Source organism: Rhinoderma darwinii, chromosome 1 (assembly GCF_050947455.1).
Source record: "Rhinoderma darwinii isolate aRhiDar2 chromosome 1, aRhiDar2.hap1, whole genome shotgun sequence".
NCBI classification, from domain to species: Eukaryota; Metazoa; Chordata; class Amphibia; order Anura; family Rhinodermatidae; genus Rhinoderma; species Rhinoderma darwinii.
In genome coordinates, this window is record NC_134687.1 from 201,556,670 (window position 1) to 201,573,973 (window position 17,304).

General features: G+C 41.1%; 1 protein-coding gene across 1 annotated transcript; it reads left to right on the top strand.

Moving 5' to 3' along the window:
• Positions 1 to 209: 209 nt before the first annotated feature.
• On the top strand, positions 210 to 11,802 carry JCHAIN (joining chain of multimeric IgA and IgM). The gene is made up of 4 exons (XM_075849799.1): positions 210 to 293; positions 3,590 to 3,719; positions 7,394 to 7,474; positions 11,192 to 11,802. Exons 1-4 carry the CDS (start codon positions 233 to 235, stop codon positions 11,391 to 11,393), a joined length of 474 nt encoding a protein of 157 aa, XP_075705914.1. The 5' UTR covers positions 210 to 232; the 3' UTR covers positions 11,394 to 11,802.
• The last annotated feature ends 5,502 nt before the right edge of the window (positions 11,803 to 17,304 follow it).

A 17,304-nucleotide genomic window follows, 5' to 3' on the forward strand; every position in this document is an offset into this window, starting at 1 on the left:
CAATGCAGTAACATCTATTCTAACAAGAAACTAAGAAACCACCTCTTACACTTTTTAGCACAGTATTTCTGCAGAAGAACATTTGCCACAGTCCATGAAAATAACATCTGTTTTCAATACTGAAACCAAGATGTTATTTTTAAGTAATAGACGGTTTCAGAAAGTGCCCCCCACCCTCTCTTATAGTTCAATCTTTCTTGGAGACATCTTCATTAGAAGAAGGAGAGAAAGGATGATGAAGTTCAATGTATTACTGGCAGCAGTGTTACTGCTCTGTGCTGTATATGTAACAGGTAGGTGAAGTGGATATGTGTAATATTTCTCTAAAGTAATAAAGCGATTCTTAGCTGTTAATGCATAATAAAGCAATGTAATGAAATAAAATAATTGAGAATTTTAACTTAAAATACTGCTATTTCAGTACATACCATATTTGCTATATTCTCTCACTAAATTTAGCTAGGGTGCCTTCTGTGTTTGTTTTAACACCATTTTTTCATTGAGGTAAATAAACTATTTATAATATCAACACAAATATGTGGTTACTTAAAATGAAAGTGTAAATGTATGTGTAAGGTGGCATAAAAAGTTAATTGTGCTCTCTTTTATCCATTTAAAAAAAATAAAATAAGTGAACCAGTAGATTGTGCATATTGTTAAAGGGGGCATAGGGGTTTATCACCGTGGGTACTCCCCTAAATCCTTAGAAAGAAGGGGCCACAGTACTTGGTAAAGTGCAAAGTGCAAAACAGCAGTACTTCTGACCTGACACTAGGATGAAATTCAAAACAGCTCGTTTAACTTGAATGGGGCTGTGCTGCCGTTCTCGGCAGAGTGCCCAATCGGGAGTTGCACTGTGTAAGGCAAAACACAAAGTTTGGTAGGGATCTCAGTAGTTGGACACCCACCAATTAGAGATTTGATATATCCAATTAATATTCAATCAATATCTTTGGTAGGAAATCCCAATAACCTTATAGTGTATAGGTCTGTAATACAGCAGTGCACTCATCTGGGTTATAAAGTATCTCTTTTGATTCAGTTGTTACATTCATTTGTTTTTCTTTAGATGCTATAGAGAGGAAAAGCATAAAGGAAAGTTACAGTTCTTTTGTAGATCCAATACCGCTTTATGTAAAACAAAGTACATGCCTTAACTGAACCAAATCCAAACGTTAGTCAACTAAACCAAACCGTAGTCAAGTATCTCTACTATTTAATTAAAGGGTCCATAAAACAAAAGTTGTAGTTGTACAGATGGATGTTTTACCCAATTTATATAACACTGGGAGAGATTTATCAAAACCAGAAAATTGGATTAGTTGCCCATGGTAACCATTTAGTTGCTTTTATTTTCCAATGGGCCTCTAAAAAATAAAATGTAGAAACAAATTGGTGGCTATGGATAACTCCACGTTTGTCTTGTGCCCATTTTGATCAATTTCCCCCACTTTGTCTAGCTGTCTAAAAATAATTCTTCTCCACTATCAGTATTTTCAGGCTGCAAGTTATCTGGCTTGAGGTTTTTGTTTGATATTACATTGTTTTGTGACGTAAAATGACTTGAAACAATACAAAAAGAACATACATGGTTTTATGTCATTTTATTCAATTCAACTTTCACCAAAGCCAATTTGAACTTAACTGAATGGGGTCAGACTGACAGTGCGCCAGACAAGTCTGTATAAAGTAAAATAGTGTTTCTGTGTGAGATGCTCTGAAATTTGTCAAGTTTAGAAATTCAGTGTAAGCCTGCTTTAAAATTACTTGCAATTTACAAATATAAACAATGTTACAGGTATTCAGTCTTGCGGCAGTTGCATGTGTTATCCCTGGTCAATTGTATATAGAGAGGCTGGCACTAACTAAACTAATGCAGCTTGTAGAAATGTATTTTATTCTTTATAAGGTATCAATCTTGATAAGTTTCGGCTGTACAGCCATTTTTACACAATTCTCTTGCATGAAATAAATTCTCCAAGTGGCATTAATTTGGTGAGTGCCAGTCTCCCTATTTGCTATAAATAGGAACAGAGCAATAAAATCAGCATATTGCATCATTTATAATATAAGAGCATAGGATATAGATCAGGTATCAAATAAACGTTACTTGCAAATCTGTACCAGCCTTCACATACAATAACATCACATTCTCTTTCTCAGTCTCCCTTAGGGCAGATTCACACGAACGTTGCGTTTTTGCGCGCGCAAACAACGCAGCGTTTTGCGAGCGCAAAAACCATTTGACAGCTGCGTGTGTCATGCGTGTCTGATGCGCGGCTGCGTGATTTTCGCGCAGCCGGCATCATAGAGATGAGGCTTGTCAACGCCCGTCACTGTCCAAGGTGCTGAAAGAGCTAAATCTTTCAGCACCCTCGACAGTGAATGCCGAACACAACAGCGAAAAACCTGTAAAAAAAAAAGATAAAGTTCCTACTTACCGAGAACTTCCCGGCCGTTGCCTTGGTGACGCGTCCTTGGTGACGCGTCCTTGGTGACGCGCCTCTCTTGACATCGGGCCCCACCTCCCTGGATGACGCAGCAGTCCAAGTGACCGCTGCAGCCTGTGATTGGCTGCAGCCTGTGCTTGGCCTGTGATTGGCTGGAGCTGTCACTTGAACTGAAGTGTCATCCCGAGAGGTCGGACTGCAGGAAGGAGACAGGAGTAATCGGTAAGTTAGAACTTCGGTTTTTTTTACAGGTTAATGTATTTTGGGATCGCAAGTCACTGTCCATGGTGCTGAAACAGTTTAACTCTTTCAGCACCATGGACAGTGACTATCTCCTGACGTCGCGTACCGATAATTTTTTTGCCGGGATCGGCCAAAACGAGTTTGGCCGAACCCGGTGAAGTTCGGTACGCTTGTCCGGCTTCGCTCATCGCAAAGACACTCCGTTTGGATGTTCGGAAACAGAAAAGCACGTGGTGCTTTTCGGTTTTCATTCATCCTTTTCACTGCTGTTGCGCGAATCACGCTCGTCCCACGGAAGTGCTTCCGTGTGGTGCGCGTGATTTTCACGCACCCATTGACTTCAATGGGTGCGTGATGCGCGAAATACGCAGAGTTATTGAACCTGTCGCGCTTTTTGCGCAGCAGACAAACGCTGCGCAAAAAGCACGGACTGTCTGTACTGCCCCATAGACTTGTATTGGTCCATGCGTGCCGCGTGAAAACCACGCGGCCCGCACGGACCGAATACACGCTCGTGTGAATCCCCCCTTACATAAATAGCATTTTACATCGTAAAAATAAGTAGTCAGATCAATAGTAAGATAGCTGTACATAGCATGAATGCATTATTGTGTAATAAGCATAGCATGCCAAGACACTGCACATATATGGAATTGTTGACCATACATTAGAGGGGGGCCTTGTCGTACCTTCAAGCACCACAGCTGTGATTGATTGCAGCCTCTGGACCCTATAGCTTCAATTAATATATTGATTAAATATCATAGTATCATGTGTATATTACATATATTATTACTTTTTTTTAAAAAAAGCCTGATATTAGTATTTGCATTGGAAACCCTTAAATGTCATGCTTCTGCTAATTCCAAACGAAAGAATAAGCACTGTATTTTCAGGTCAATATTATGGTGGTCAAGAACATATTTTGTTGGACAACAAGTGCAAATGCATCAAGGTGACCTCTAGATTTGTCACATCAAAAGAAGACCCAAATGAAGAGATTTTAGAACGAAATATTCACATTACGTAAGTTAGGATGAATGTAAAGAATTATAATTTATAAGACCATACCTTTATTTGTGTTTAACACCATCATGGATGAGTATATTGTAGTTTAGTGGTTAGCATTGTGGCCATACAGCATAGTCTTGAGTATGAATCCAACTAGTGGCATCTCTGCATTAAAGAGGACCTGTTACCTCTCCTGACCATTCTGTTTTAGTAAGTAATTGTATTCTCCATAAAATAACAATTCTGGAGCATATTTTTTTTTACGTTGTGCCATTCCTCAGTTACTCCTCCTAGAAATTTAAGAATAAATTGACAACTTGGTGTCTCCAGTTGGGGGTGTGTCCTTACACTGTCAATGTCCAATTGGGGCTGACAGAGTGAGACTATATAGGGACACGGCCCTTTGACAACGGGAATGGTAACACCCAGTTGTAAATTTATTCATAAATTTCTAGAAAGAATAACAGACGAACGGCACAACATAGAGTTTTAAGAAAATATGTTCCAGAATTGTTATTTCATGGGGAATACAAGTATTTACTAAAATAGACATGTCAGGAGAGGTGATAGGTCCTCTTTAAGTTATATCTTTTGTGGTTTCATCTAGATTCTCAAGTCTCCTCCGAGTAATAGTGAAACCCGCTGCAAAATCCAAGTGTTACATTTTGCAGTGTTTGATTGGCATTGCAATGGGTGAAATTCACGGCATATAGAGCATGTCATTGATTCAATAATCTGCAACATGCCCTCAAATCCACAAAGATTTTTTTTGCCATTCCTCTGCATGGGTCTTTTTTACCCCCATTTATAAGCATTATGCTATATTTTAGATGCACATTTCCAGTGTGGATTCTGCAAAAAATATTTGTAACTAATCCGCATCTACTCTGCTGCATGGTCACATGGCCTAAGGAAAAACACGTTTCTGTGTTTTATATTCTCAACAGAGTATTGCATTCACCTTTATTTTATAGTAGACTATAATAGACTTTAGCTATCCTGACAGGTCTGATTTAGTAAATACTTGTATGCCCTGTGAAGTAACAATGCAGGAGCACCTTTTTTGTCAATAGAGTGCGCCCCTATACAGTCTGAGGTCCCATGCACACGACCGTAGTTTTCATCCGAAATTACGGATCAGTTTCTATTGGCCACGGACACCTCTCCGTATATTTACGGATGTGTCTCTGTGTCGTATAAATAATCTGCAAAATAAGGAACATGTCCTATTCTTGTCTGCAATAGCGGCACAAACTCGCCCATAGAAGTCTATGGGCGCTTCCTCAATTGCGGACATCTACGGATTTGTATCCGTAGCCATCGGAACCAAATTTGCGGACATTGAAAACCCTTACAGTCATGTGCATGAGGCCTTACACTGTCAGCATTTCTTCAATAGTGTTGGCCTTGTTCACACAGAGCAGATTTGCTTCAGATTTTACATGTATTTTTTAAGACAAAACTAGGAATGTAACGTAAACAAAAGAAATATATAAAGGAAGGCCTTATAGGTCTGCTCTCCTGGATCCATTTCTGGTTTTGGCTTAAAAAAATGAATGCAGAATTTACATCATATCTGCACTGTGTGAACAAGGCCTCAGAGTGTGTAGGCATATGCCCTATTAGGGCAAAGCCACACGTGGCGGAATTGCTCTTGAATTCCGCTGCGGACACTCCGCAGCGTTAATCCGCAGCGGAGCCGTTTCTCCATTGACTTCCACTTCTATTTAGTAGGGTTCGTTTAGACGAGGCTGAAAATTCCGCTGCGGAGCATAGGCTGCGGTGCGGAATTTGGTGTCCGCAGCATGCAATGGATGTTGCGGAGTTGTGGCGGACTGGTTGCGGACTCATGGCAGAATTTCTCCATTGACTTCAATGGAGATTCTAAATTCCGCAATGAAGTCTGCAGCTGTCATGCACATGTCATGTGTACTGCGGATGCGTCTTGCTTTTTTGACATGACATTTCTTCATTCTGGCTGGACCTATGTATTTCTAGGTCTACAGCCGGACTGAGGAAGTCAATAGGGCTCCCGTAATTACGGGAGCGTTGCTAGGAGACGTCAGTAAATAGTCACTGTCCAGGGTGCTGAAAGAGTTAAGCGATCGGCAGTAACTGTTTCTGCACCCTGGACAGTGACTACCGATCCCAATATACAGCAACCTGTAAAAAAAATAGAAGTTCATACCTACCTAGAACTCCCTGCTTCTGTCTCCAGTCCGGCTTCCCAGGATGACGTTTCAGTCTAAGTGACGGCTGCAGCCAATCACAGGCTGCAGCGGTCACATGGACTGCCGCGTCATCCAGGGAGGTCGGGCTGGATGCCGAAAGAGGGACGCGTCACCAAGACAACGGCCGGTAAGTATGAAATTAGTTTACTTTCACTAGGGAAAGTGCTGGCCCTTCTCTCTATCCTGCACTGATAGAGAGAAGGGAAGCACTTTTCCCGCAGTCCGCAGCAGCTAGTCCGCATCAATTTACTGCACATTTTGGGCAGATCCGCCACAGAATCTGCAACGCAGATTCTGTGCGGCATTGATGCGGACAGTTGCGGAGGAAATCCGTAACGTGTGCGCATGCCCTTAAAGAGGCTCTGTCACCAGATTTTGCAACCCCTATCTGCTATTGCAGCAGATAGGCACTGCAATGTAGATTACAGTAACGTTTTTATTTTTAAAAAACTAGCATTTTTGGCCAAGTTATAACCATTTTTGTATTTATGCAAATGAGGCTTGCAAAAGTCCAAGTGGGCGTGTTTAAAGTAAAAGTCCAAGTGGGCGTGTATTATGTGCGTACATCGGGGCGTTTTTACTACTTTTACTAGCTGGGCGTTCTGACGAGAAGTATCATCCACTTCTCTTCAGAACGCCCAGCTTCTGGCAGTGCACAGACACAGCGTGTTCTCGAGAGATCACGCTGCGACGTCACTCACTTCCTGCCCCAGGTCCTGCATCGTGTCGGCCACATCGGCACCAGAGGCTACAGTTGATTCTGCAGCAGCATCAACGTTTGCAGGTAAGTAGCTACATCGACTTACCTGCAAACGCCGATGCTGTATCAGAATCAACTGTAGCCTCTGGTGCCGATGTGTCCTCACTCGCCCGACACGATGCAGGACCTGTGAGTGACGTCACAGCGTGATCTCTCGAGAACACGCTGTGTGTCTGCACTGCCAGAAGCTGGGCGTTCTGAAGAGAAGTGGATGATACTTCTCGTCAGAGCGCCCAGCTAGTAAAAGTAGTAAAAACGCCCCGATGTACGCACATAATACACGCCCACTTGGACTTTTACTTTAAACACGCCCACTTGGACTTTTGCAAGCCGCATTTCCATAAATACAAAAATGGTCATAACTTGGCCAAAAATGCTCGTTTTTTTAAATAAAAACGTTACTGTAATCTACATTGCAGCGCCGATCTGCTGCAATAGCAGATAGGGCTTGCAAAATCTGGTGACAGAGCCTCTTTAAAGAGCACAGCATGCACCATGCATTCAAAGAGCACTGCACACTGTATTCAAATTACATACTGGCCAATGTCTCAATAGCCCAAATAATATTATTATTATTATTATTAATATACAGAAATGTGATATACTAGCCCAATGTTTCAATAGACAAATCAATACAATAATACTTATTATTTTTTTACAGAAATGTAATAACATATTTTGCTGTATTTTACTCACAGGATTCCACTGAAAAGCAGAATGAACATTTCAGATCCAACTTCTCCATTAAGAACTAAATTTGTTTATAATCTTTCAAACCTGTAAGCTATAATATTTCTAATACTAGCTGTGTGCCATAATGATTCTGACTCTTATTTCCGGTTAATTTGTCTGGGGATGTATTTGTCCTATGTTTTTTTTACTAAAATTAATCAAATAAGACACATAGTACACACTTAGCAGGCATGGAGGAGAAGTATAATTGAAAAGTATTTTCTAAGATCCATTTCTTGTTTTGGATATACTATAGAAGAAAATACACGCAAAGCTGCCTCAAAATATATAGTGTGAACTGTGTCTTAGGCCACTTTTACAAGGCAGTATTTTGGCCAGTATTTTGTATCAGTATTTGTAAGGCAAACCCAGGAGTGGAACTTACATTAGGAAAAGGTATAATGAAAAGATTTGCACCTCTTCCAAGTTTTGCATACATTTCTGGCTTTGACTTAGGGCTTGTAACGGAATTACTGCATAATTTCCGTACAGAATTGCGGACGGAAAATACACAGCAGAATACAGTAGAAGCAAAGTGGGTGAGATTTAATAAATCTCATGCACATGATGCATACAATTTCCTTGCAGAAATTGACCAGCGGTGCATATTTTTCATTCCACTGCATGTCAATTCCTGGTACGGAAAGTGGACTGAATTGCTCTAAATTCCGCCTATTTTCTACAGTAAAAAAAACGGAAATGCCGCAGAAATTTTCTGCTGTAATTCCATTACGTGTAGACAAGCCCTTACAAATACTGATGCAAAAACACTGACCAATATACTGCTGTGTGAAAGTGTCCTTAGACTAGGATCATTTATGTAATTTTGATGCAGTGTATATGGCAATTTTTGGCTCTGTTTTTTGAGCCAAACCCAGAAGTGTATCCAAAAGGAAGGAAAGGTATAAAGAAAACAATGATGCATCTTTTTTCTTTTGTTCCACTCCTGTGTTTGGCTGAAAAAACTGAGCCAAAAACGGCATCAAAGATGTGTGTGAGATCCTGGCATAAGGCCGGGTTCCCACGGGTTGGATGCACTGTCTAAAAACTGCGCAGCATACCCGACCTGGAACCCACCTCACCTTTCGTCCGATAAACCGCACTACATTGTGGTGCGGTTTTTCTAACGGAATTTCCTCTGCGGACAAAAGCACCGGGGAGGAAAAAAAAATCATCATACCTGCCCACTCCCTCTTCTCTGCGCGTAGTCCACTCCTGTTGCAGGCCATCTAACGCTGCTGCCTGTGATTGGTTGCATCGGTCACATGGGATGAAAATTCATCCCAGGAGGCCGGACTGCAAGAAGAAGGAGAGAGTTCTGGTTAAGTATGATTTTTTTTTTTCCCGAGTTGCGTTTCTTGCGGCGGAATCGCTGCGATTCTGCCGCAAAAGTCGCAACACGTGGCTTTCTGTTGCGGGTTTTGCATTGAATTCAATGAAGACTCACAGCAGAAAAGCAATGAAAACGCAGCATTGACATGCTGCGGATTTAAATTCAGCACCGCAGATTAATTTATTGAACGTTTACGCTGCAGGTTTTTTCCGCAGCGTGGGCATGAGATTTTCTAAATCTCATCCACTTTGCTGTTACTGTAAATTCTGCAGAATTTCCTCACAGAATTCTGTTGTGGAAATTACGCAGCGTTCACGCTAAGTGGGAACCCGGCCTAAAGGTTGGATTCAGCATTCTTGGTTTCCAGGATGCATGTGGATTGTCATGTGCGCTTACCAACACTAGAGAGGAGAGGGCATAAAAAAGGATCTATGGTGTAAGATTGGTTCACTAAAACCGCAGGGGATTTGGGTGTTACAACCGGAATACAGTTTTATTGCTCTTAATAAGAGAAAAAAAATGAAAACTTTTGCAATTATGACACCTTTTCATGGCTAATTACAATAAAAGAAAAGATCTTTAATATCAAACTTTGGAGACCACTTAGGGCCTGTTCACATCAGCGTTGGGCTCTTTTTTGGGTTTCCGTTCATCCATTCCGTCAGAGGAACAGTGGAACAGAAAGCCGAATTGAAACTATAGCTTCTGTTTGCATTACCATTGATTAGTCGAGTACGCTATTATTTCTGTGAAAAAACAGAAACTTTACGGAACGGAAACAAACGGAAACCAACTGCAACGCAAGCATTAACATTCAAATCAATGGTAATGCAAATGGAAGCTATAGTTTCCGTTCGGCTTTCTGTTCAGCTGTTCTGATGGAATGGATCAACGGAAATCCCAAACGGAACCCGACGCTGATGTGTACAGGGCCTTAGATCTCTTCATCAAGCAGGGTATAACAAAATATCTAAAAACACATAGATAACACAAAAGAACAGAAGTGAGTAATTGGCTATTTAAAAAAATATACAGAACAACAGAATGAGCTGGGAGAGGAATAGTCCTTTTACACGTGAAGATAAATTTGTCTGCTAACTGCTAGCAGAAGCCTGTTAACATGATCCACCGACAAACAATATTTTTTAGGTCATCATAAAAGATTCAAGCAACGACAAATGAACAATTTCTCACTGTTCTCTCAATTGCTGCACATATATATTTACACTGGCCAATAATTGCGAACTTTTACTCGATATTATGTTTTTTTTTACATGATAATTGCCCTTTGTGAAGGACCCTTAGGTAAATAATTAGTTCACAAGTAAGCAATGTGAAAGTTTAAGGGTACGGTCACACACAGTAGCGCCCACATGAAGCAAAAATCCCAACCACATGCGGTGGCGAATGGCCGCACAAGTATGTCAATAATACCCAACAAAATTGCGTGGCCATCGGCCACCGCAAGTAAGCCGGGTTTCGCCCATGCGTGGATACCGCTACGTGAAAGCAGCATAATGCAGATGACAGGTTCTGTTTAAGGCCCTTCATATTACAGCTCCATATGAAAGCTGTACATTTACTGCCAAAAACAGGATCTGATCCCATCCTAGCACTAAGGTCCTGTTCACATCGGCGTCAGGGCATACGATTGTTCTGCTACATCAGAGGAACAGAACAAGGGAATGGCGAACGCAACGGTTCTGTTGCAACATGGACACCACCGGCGGCCAACGGAACCCATTGACTTGAAAGGATTCCATAGGCTTTCCGTCGCGGTGTCCGTGGTTTTACTTGAAAAGAGAGCGCAGCATGCTGCACTATTGTTTCCAGTAATTTCTGCCGGATCTGCGATGGAGGCCCCAACGGAGCTTGCAACACAGATGTGAACAGGCACTAAGTATACGGCTCTCACTCTCAGCCATAACATAGCCATCTAAAAAGAACAAAAAAAAAAAACAATCTTCACAGTGCACATTATTTTACTTTTTAGATCAGCATTTTTTGTGACTAAAGTCTTAATGGAAAGAGAGATTTAAGGCCATGTGTAAAGTAGTTGGGCTTTTTATTTGGGATCTGATACGCTGTGTTCACATCACTGTTCCTTTACGCTGAGGGGTTCCGTCGGAGGTTTCCGTTGGGTTAACCCCTCAACGGAAAGGCAAACTGCACTATTGATTCCGTCAAAACAACGGAACCCTGTCACAACGGTGATAAATGGAAACTATTAGCAATGTTTACGTCACCATTGAGATCAATGGTGAGGGAAAAGGAAGCTTAGGTTTCCGTTTGCCTTTGCGTTGAGGGGTTAACCTGATGGAAATCTGCGACGGAACTCCTCAACGGAAGGGCAGTGGTGATGTGAACCGGCCCTAAGTACTTCGGAATATTAGTGTTATATAAATATTTATTTCATTTGTTTTTCTTCCAGTTGCAACAAATGTGACCCTGTGGAAATTGAAATTGGTGGTGAGACAGTTCTTGTTTCTCAAGGAAGCTGCAATAAACCTGAAGAGGACTCTTGCTATACTTATGATAGAAACAAGTGCTACAAAAGTGCGGTTCCATTCCTACTCGATGGAAAGACAATAATGAAGGAAGTACCTCTAAATCCTGAATCCTGTTATGAATAAATACATACAAAAATGAAACACTGTTAATATTAGCCCCAGACAGATAGCAAAGTAAGGGCCTGTTCACATCAGCATTAGGCTTCCGTTCATGGGTTCCGTTCGACCTTTCTGTCGGAGGAACCGATGAATGGAAAGCCAGACGGAAACCATAGCTTCTGTTTGCATTATCATTGATTTCCGTTTGGCTTTCTGTTCATCGGATCCTCTGACGGAAAGGTCTAACGGAACCGCCTAACGAAAGGCCAACGCTGATTTGAACAGGTCCAAAAACGTGTACATTTAAAAACATGCATTGTTTATGCTATTGCTTTTTATATGCTTTATAGCATATTACCCCTATAGCCATGCCTTTCATACCATACATTTTTGCAATAAACCCATTTATTAACTGTGCAGATAAATTAAAGAATTGTGTCAAATCGTTTTTTTATTTTAATATATATATACACACACATATATAGAGTAACGCCTATGTGAACAGAGGCTTAAATGGTCGCAAACCATTCAACGAGCTTTTCATAAATCAATAGTACAAATAGAAGAAACTTTGTAATATATCTTGTTAGAGAAAAATGCCTTTTTCTCCACTTAACCCCTTCCCGCTCCTGGACGTACTATTAGGTCATGGTAGCTGTATCGTTCGCGCTCCATGACCTAATAGTACGTCTCGGGAGTAACGGCCATTCCGGCCGTCCTCCCGACACATACAGGAGCTGTGACAGCTGCTGTCTTGTACAGCAGCTGTCACAGCTCCTACAGAGGGGACCGATCGCTGTGTCCCCGCTGATTAACCCCTTAAAAGCCGCGTTCAATAGAGATCGCGGCTTTTTAGGGGTTAAGCTGCCATCGCCGGCCTGCTACACGATAGCGGCCGGCGATGGTGACTATGGCAACCGGACACCAAACAATGGCGTCCGGCTATGCCATCGACGGAAGCCTAGTGGGTCCTGGACCCACGATGCTTGCTGTCAGTGAGTAGCTGACAGTTCTAATACGCTGCACTACGCATGTAGTGCAGTGTATTAGAATAGCGATCAGGGCCTCCTGCCCTCAAGTCCCCTAGTGGGATAAAGTAATAAAGTAAAAAAAACAGATGTGTGAAAATAAAAGTTTTAAAAGTATTAAAAGTAAAAATCCCCCTTTTTACCTTATCAGTCCTTTATTATTAATATTAATAAAAATATATAAACAAACAAATAAACTATACATAATTGGTATCGCCGCGTCCGTAACGGCCTGAACTACAAAATTATTTATCCCGCACGGTGTACGTTGTAAAAGAAAATAATTATAAACCGTACCACAATCACAATTGTTTGGTCACTTCACCTCCCAAAAAATGAAATAAAAAGAGATCAAAAAGTCGCATGTACCTAAAAATGGTCCTGATCGAAACTACAGTTTGTTATGCAAAAAATAAGTCCTCGGACGGCTTTATTGATGGAAAAATAAAAAAGTTCTGGCTCTTAGAGTAAGGTAACACAAAAAGTGAATGATTTTTTACAAAACGTATTTTATTGTGCAAACGCTATAAGACATAAAAAAACTATAAACATCTGGTATCGCCGTAATCGTATCGCCCCGCAGAATAAAGTGAATATGTCATTTATAGCGCACGGTGAACGCTGTAAAATAACTGAACAAAAAAACAATAGTAGAATTGCTGTTTTTTAGTCACCGCACAACCTAAAAATAGAATAAAAACTGATCAAAAAGCCGCATGCACCCCAAGAAAACTACAATGAATTCCTCAAAGGGTCTAGTTTCCAAAATGGGGTAACTTTTGGGGGGTTTCCACTGTTTTGGCACCACAAGACCTCTTCAAACCGGACATGGTGCCTAATAAAAAAGATGCCTCAAAATCCGCTAGGTGCTGCTTTGCTTCGGAGGCTGGTGCTTCAGTCCATTACCGCACTAGGGCCACATGTGGGATATTTCTCAAAACTGCAGAATCTGGGTAATAAATATTAAGTTGTGTTTCTCTGATAAAACATTTTGTGTTATAAAAAAAATGGTATAAAGAGGATTTTTCGGACAAAAAAAAATAATTTAAATTTCACCTCTACTTTGCTCTAAATTTCTGTGAAACACCTAAAGGGTTCATAAACTTTCTAAATGCTGTTGTGAATACTTTGAGGGGTCTAGTTTCTAAAATGGGGTGTTTCATAGGGGTGTCTAATATATAGGCCCCTCAAAGCAACTTCATAACTGAACTGTAACCTAAAAAAATAAATAAATTAGGCAATACTTTGCTTCTTACATTATACTGATAATGAGAAGCGCCCACCCCGAGATGACCCCAGTTTTGACCGTTTGTATAAACGGAGACCCTATTAGACCGTTTCAGTGCCCGGTTTTCCCAAGCATACACCCCCGAGAAGTGTATTTCTATTGATGAGTCCTTGGTACATTTTAAAGGGAGGGTTCAATTCCGCGAGTACCTGCCGGGTAAGAGGGCAAGGTATGGCGTGAAGATGTATAAGCTGTGTGAGAGTGCATCAGGGTATACCTACAGATTTAGGATAAATGAAGGGAAGGACAGCAGTATTCAGCCCCCAGAATGCCCCCCCTTACTGGGAGTTAATGCAAAAATTGTGTGGGATTTGGTTCGCCCACTGCTGGACCAGGGTTACCACCTCTACCTGGATAATTTTTATACCAGCGTCCCACTCTTCAAGTGCCTCGCTTCCAGAAGTCCTGCGGCATGCGGCACTGCTAGAAGAGATCTGAGAGGCCTCCCTAAGACACTACTTGGGCAAAAACTCAGAAGGGGTGAGAGCAGGGCACATTCTAGCAGCAACATATGGTGAGTCACGTACAAGGACAAGAGAGATGTCACACCGGTACTGGTGTACCGGTACTATACGAGGTACCAGTACAGAGACCACCAAACCAGACTGCATCCTGGACTACAATAGGTACATGGGAGGGGTGGACTTGTCAGATCAATTCCTGAAGCCCTACAGCGCCATGCGGTGTGGTATGAGAAGCTGACCGTGCACATCATACCGATGGCTTTGTACAATGTGTACATGCTACGTCGCTGTACAGGCCAGACGGGAACTTTCCTGGAATTTCAAGAGGTGATTATCAAGAACCTTATCTTTAGGGACCAAGAAGGGGAGGGGCACCCAGTCCTCTGGAAGCAGGGCCACACGCATCGTACCAGGGCAACACTTTCCAGAAGAAGTTCCCCAAACTGGCAAGAAAGGAAAAAGTCAAAAGAGGTACAAAGTCTGCTATAAGAGGGGGATAAGGGAGGACACAATATATCAATGTGACACGTGTCCCGAAAATCCAGAGCTCTGTATGAAAGAGTGTTTTAAAATTTATCATAGATTCCTTGGTTTATAATTTACCCGAATTTTACTTACCCTGATGTACTCCGCACAGCTTATCCCCCCTCGTCTTTCCCCCCTGGGCCCTGCTGTCTGCCCAGGCAGCTGATAACAGCCACATGTAGGGTATTGCCGTACCCAGGAGAACCCACATTACAGTTTATGGGGTGTATGTCTCCGGTCAAAATGTTCACTACACCTCTAGATGAATGCCTTACGGGTGTAGTTTTTAAAACGGGGTCACTTCTTGCGGGTTTCAACTGTACTGGTACCTCAGGGGCTTCTGCATACATGACTTCGCACCAGAAAATCCCCAGTAGGCCAAATGGTGGTCCTTTCCTTCTGAGCCCTCCCATGGGCCCAAACGGCAGTTTATCACCACAAATGGGGTATTGCGGCACTCAGAACAAATTGCGCAACAGAATGGGGTATTTTGTTTCTTGAGAAAATAAGACATTTTCAGCCAAAACTACATATTATTGGAAAAAAAATTATTTTGTTTTAATTCCCAGCCCAATTCAAATAAGTTCTGTGAAAAAACTATGGGGTCAAAATGGTCACAACACCCATAAATGAATTCCTTGAGGGGTGTAGTTTCCAAAATGGGGTCACTTCTGGTGGGTTTCCATTGCTTTGATACCTCTGGGGCTCTGCAAATGCGACATGGCACCCGAAAACCAATCCAGCAAAATCTGGACTCCAACAAACACATAGCGCTCCTTTCCTTCTGAGCCCTCCAATGGGCCCAAACGGCAGTTTATAACCACTAATGGGGTATTGCCGCACTAAGAACAAATTGGGCAACAAAATGGGGTATTTTGTTCCCTGTGAAAATAAGAAATTTTCATCACAAATGACATTTTATTGGAAAAAATGACATTTTTTTAATTTCACAACTCAATTCAAATAGGTGCTGTGAAAAAACTGTGCGGTCAAAATGGTAACAACAACCATAAATGAATTCCTTGAGGGGTGTAGTTTCCAAAATGGGGTCACTATTGGGGGATTCCTACTGTTTTGGCACCTCAACACCTTTTCAAACCTGGCATGCTGCCTAAAATATTTTCTAATAAAAAAGAGGCCTCAAAATGCACTAGGTGCTTCTTTGCTTCTAGGGCTTGTGTTTTAGTCCACGAGCGCAGTAGAGCCACATGTGGGACATTTCTAAAAACTGCAGAATCTGGACAATACATATTTAGTAGTGTTTCTCTGGTAAAACCTTCTGTTTACAGAATTTTTTTTTAATAAAATTGAAATTCAGCAAGAGAAATGAAATTTGCAAATTTCACCTCCACTTTGCTTTCATTCCTGTGAAATGCTTGAAGGGTTAAAAAACTTTATAAATGCTGTTTTGAATACTTTGAGGGGTCTAGTTTTTAAAATGGGGTGTTTTATCAGGGTTTCTGATACATAGGCCCCTCAAAGCCACTTCAGAACTGAAGAGGTACCTTAAAAAAAAGGCTTTTGAAATTTTCTTAAAAATATGAGAAATTGCTGTTTATGTTCTAAGCCTTGTAATGTCCAAGAAAAATAAAAGAATGTTCAAAAAATGATTCAAATCTAAAGTAGACATATGGGAAATATGAACTAGTAACTATTTTGGGTGGTATAACTGTCTGTTTTACAAGCAGATACATTTAAATTCTGAAAAATGCAATTTTTTCTAAATTTTCTCTCAATTTTGCAATTTTTCACCAATAAACACTGAATATATCGACCAAATTTTACCACGAACATGAAGCCCAATGTGTCACGAGAAAACAATCTCAGAATCGCTTGGATAGGTTTAAGCATTCCGACGTTATTACCACATAAAGTGAAATATGTCAGATTTGAAAAATGAAAGAGAGGAGACCCTATTAGCTGGCACTGATGTATTATTTAAAGAGACAAATTGGTGTGCAAAAGCACAAAAATCCCAATTTCCCAGCTACTGCTTGAGTTATGAAGTATATTAAAATATAACTTTTATTACTTAGCTTTAGAAATAAAGTGCCATAAGGAGAGAGTAAACTTACAACATTGAGTTAAATAAAAAATGTACAGAGTCGGTTAGCGTAGCATTTGAGATGTAGGATATAATGACATCTCATGGATATAGCGTGGCTGACACGTGTGGCAGCTGCAGACTGCCTGGAGAGCAACGCAGCGAAAATCGGGAGTGGCTTAAAAAACGTCTGAAAATCAGGAGCTGTTTTCCCTTGAAAACAGCTCCGTATTTTAAGAAGTTTTTGTTAGCGTGTGAACATACCCTAAGGGGTTAATGGCAGGGATTGGAGCTAGTTCCGGTTCCTGCCATTACAGGTGGATGTCAGCTGTTACAGGATGAAAGCCCATTATACAGTTCACATTGTATAAATAAGGAAACTATATAGAAACAGTATATAAAAAAATAAATGTTCACCCATTATAATTATGTCTCCAAAATAGAATCTAGCTTGGTATTGGTTTTCAAAGGCATATAGCAGGTAGTGTCTGAATAAATCACATATATTCAGTATGTGGCTTACCAGAGTAGTTGCTGATAGAGATATGTGGCAGTAGTAAACACCATGACAGGATGGTGCCCAAGA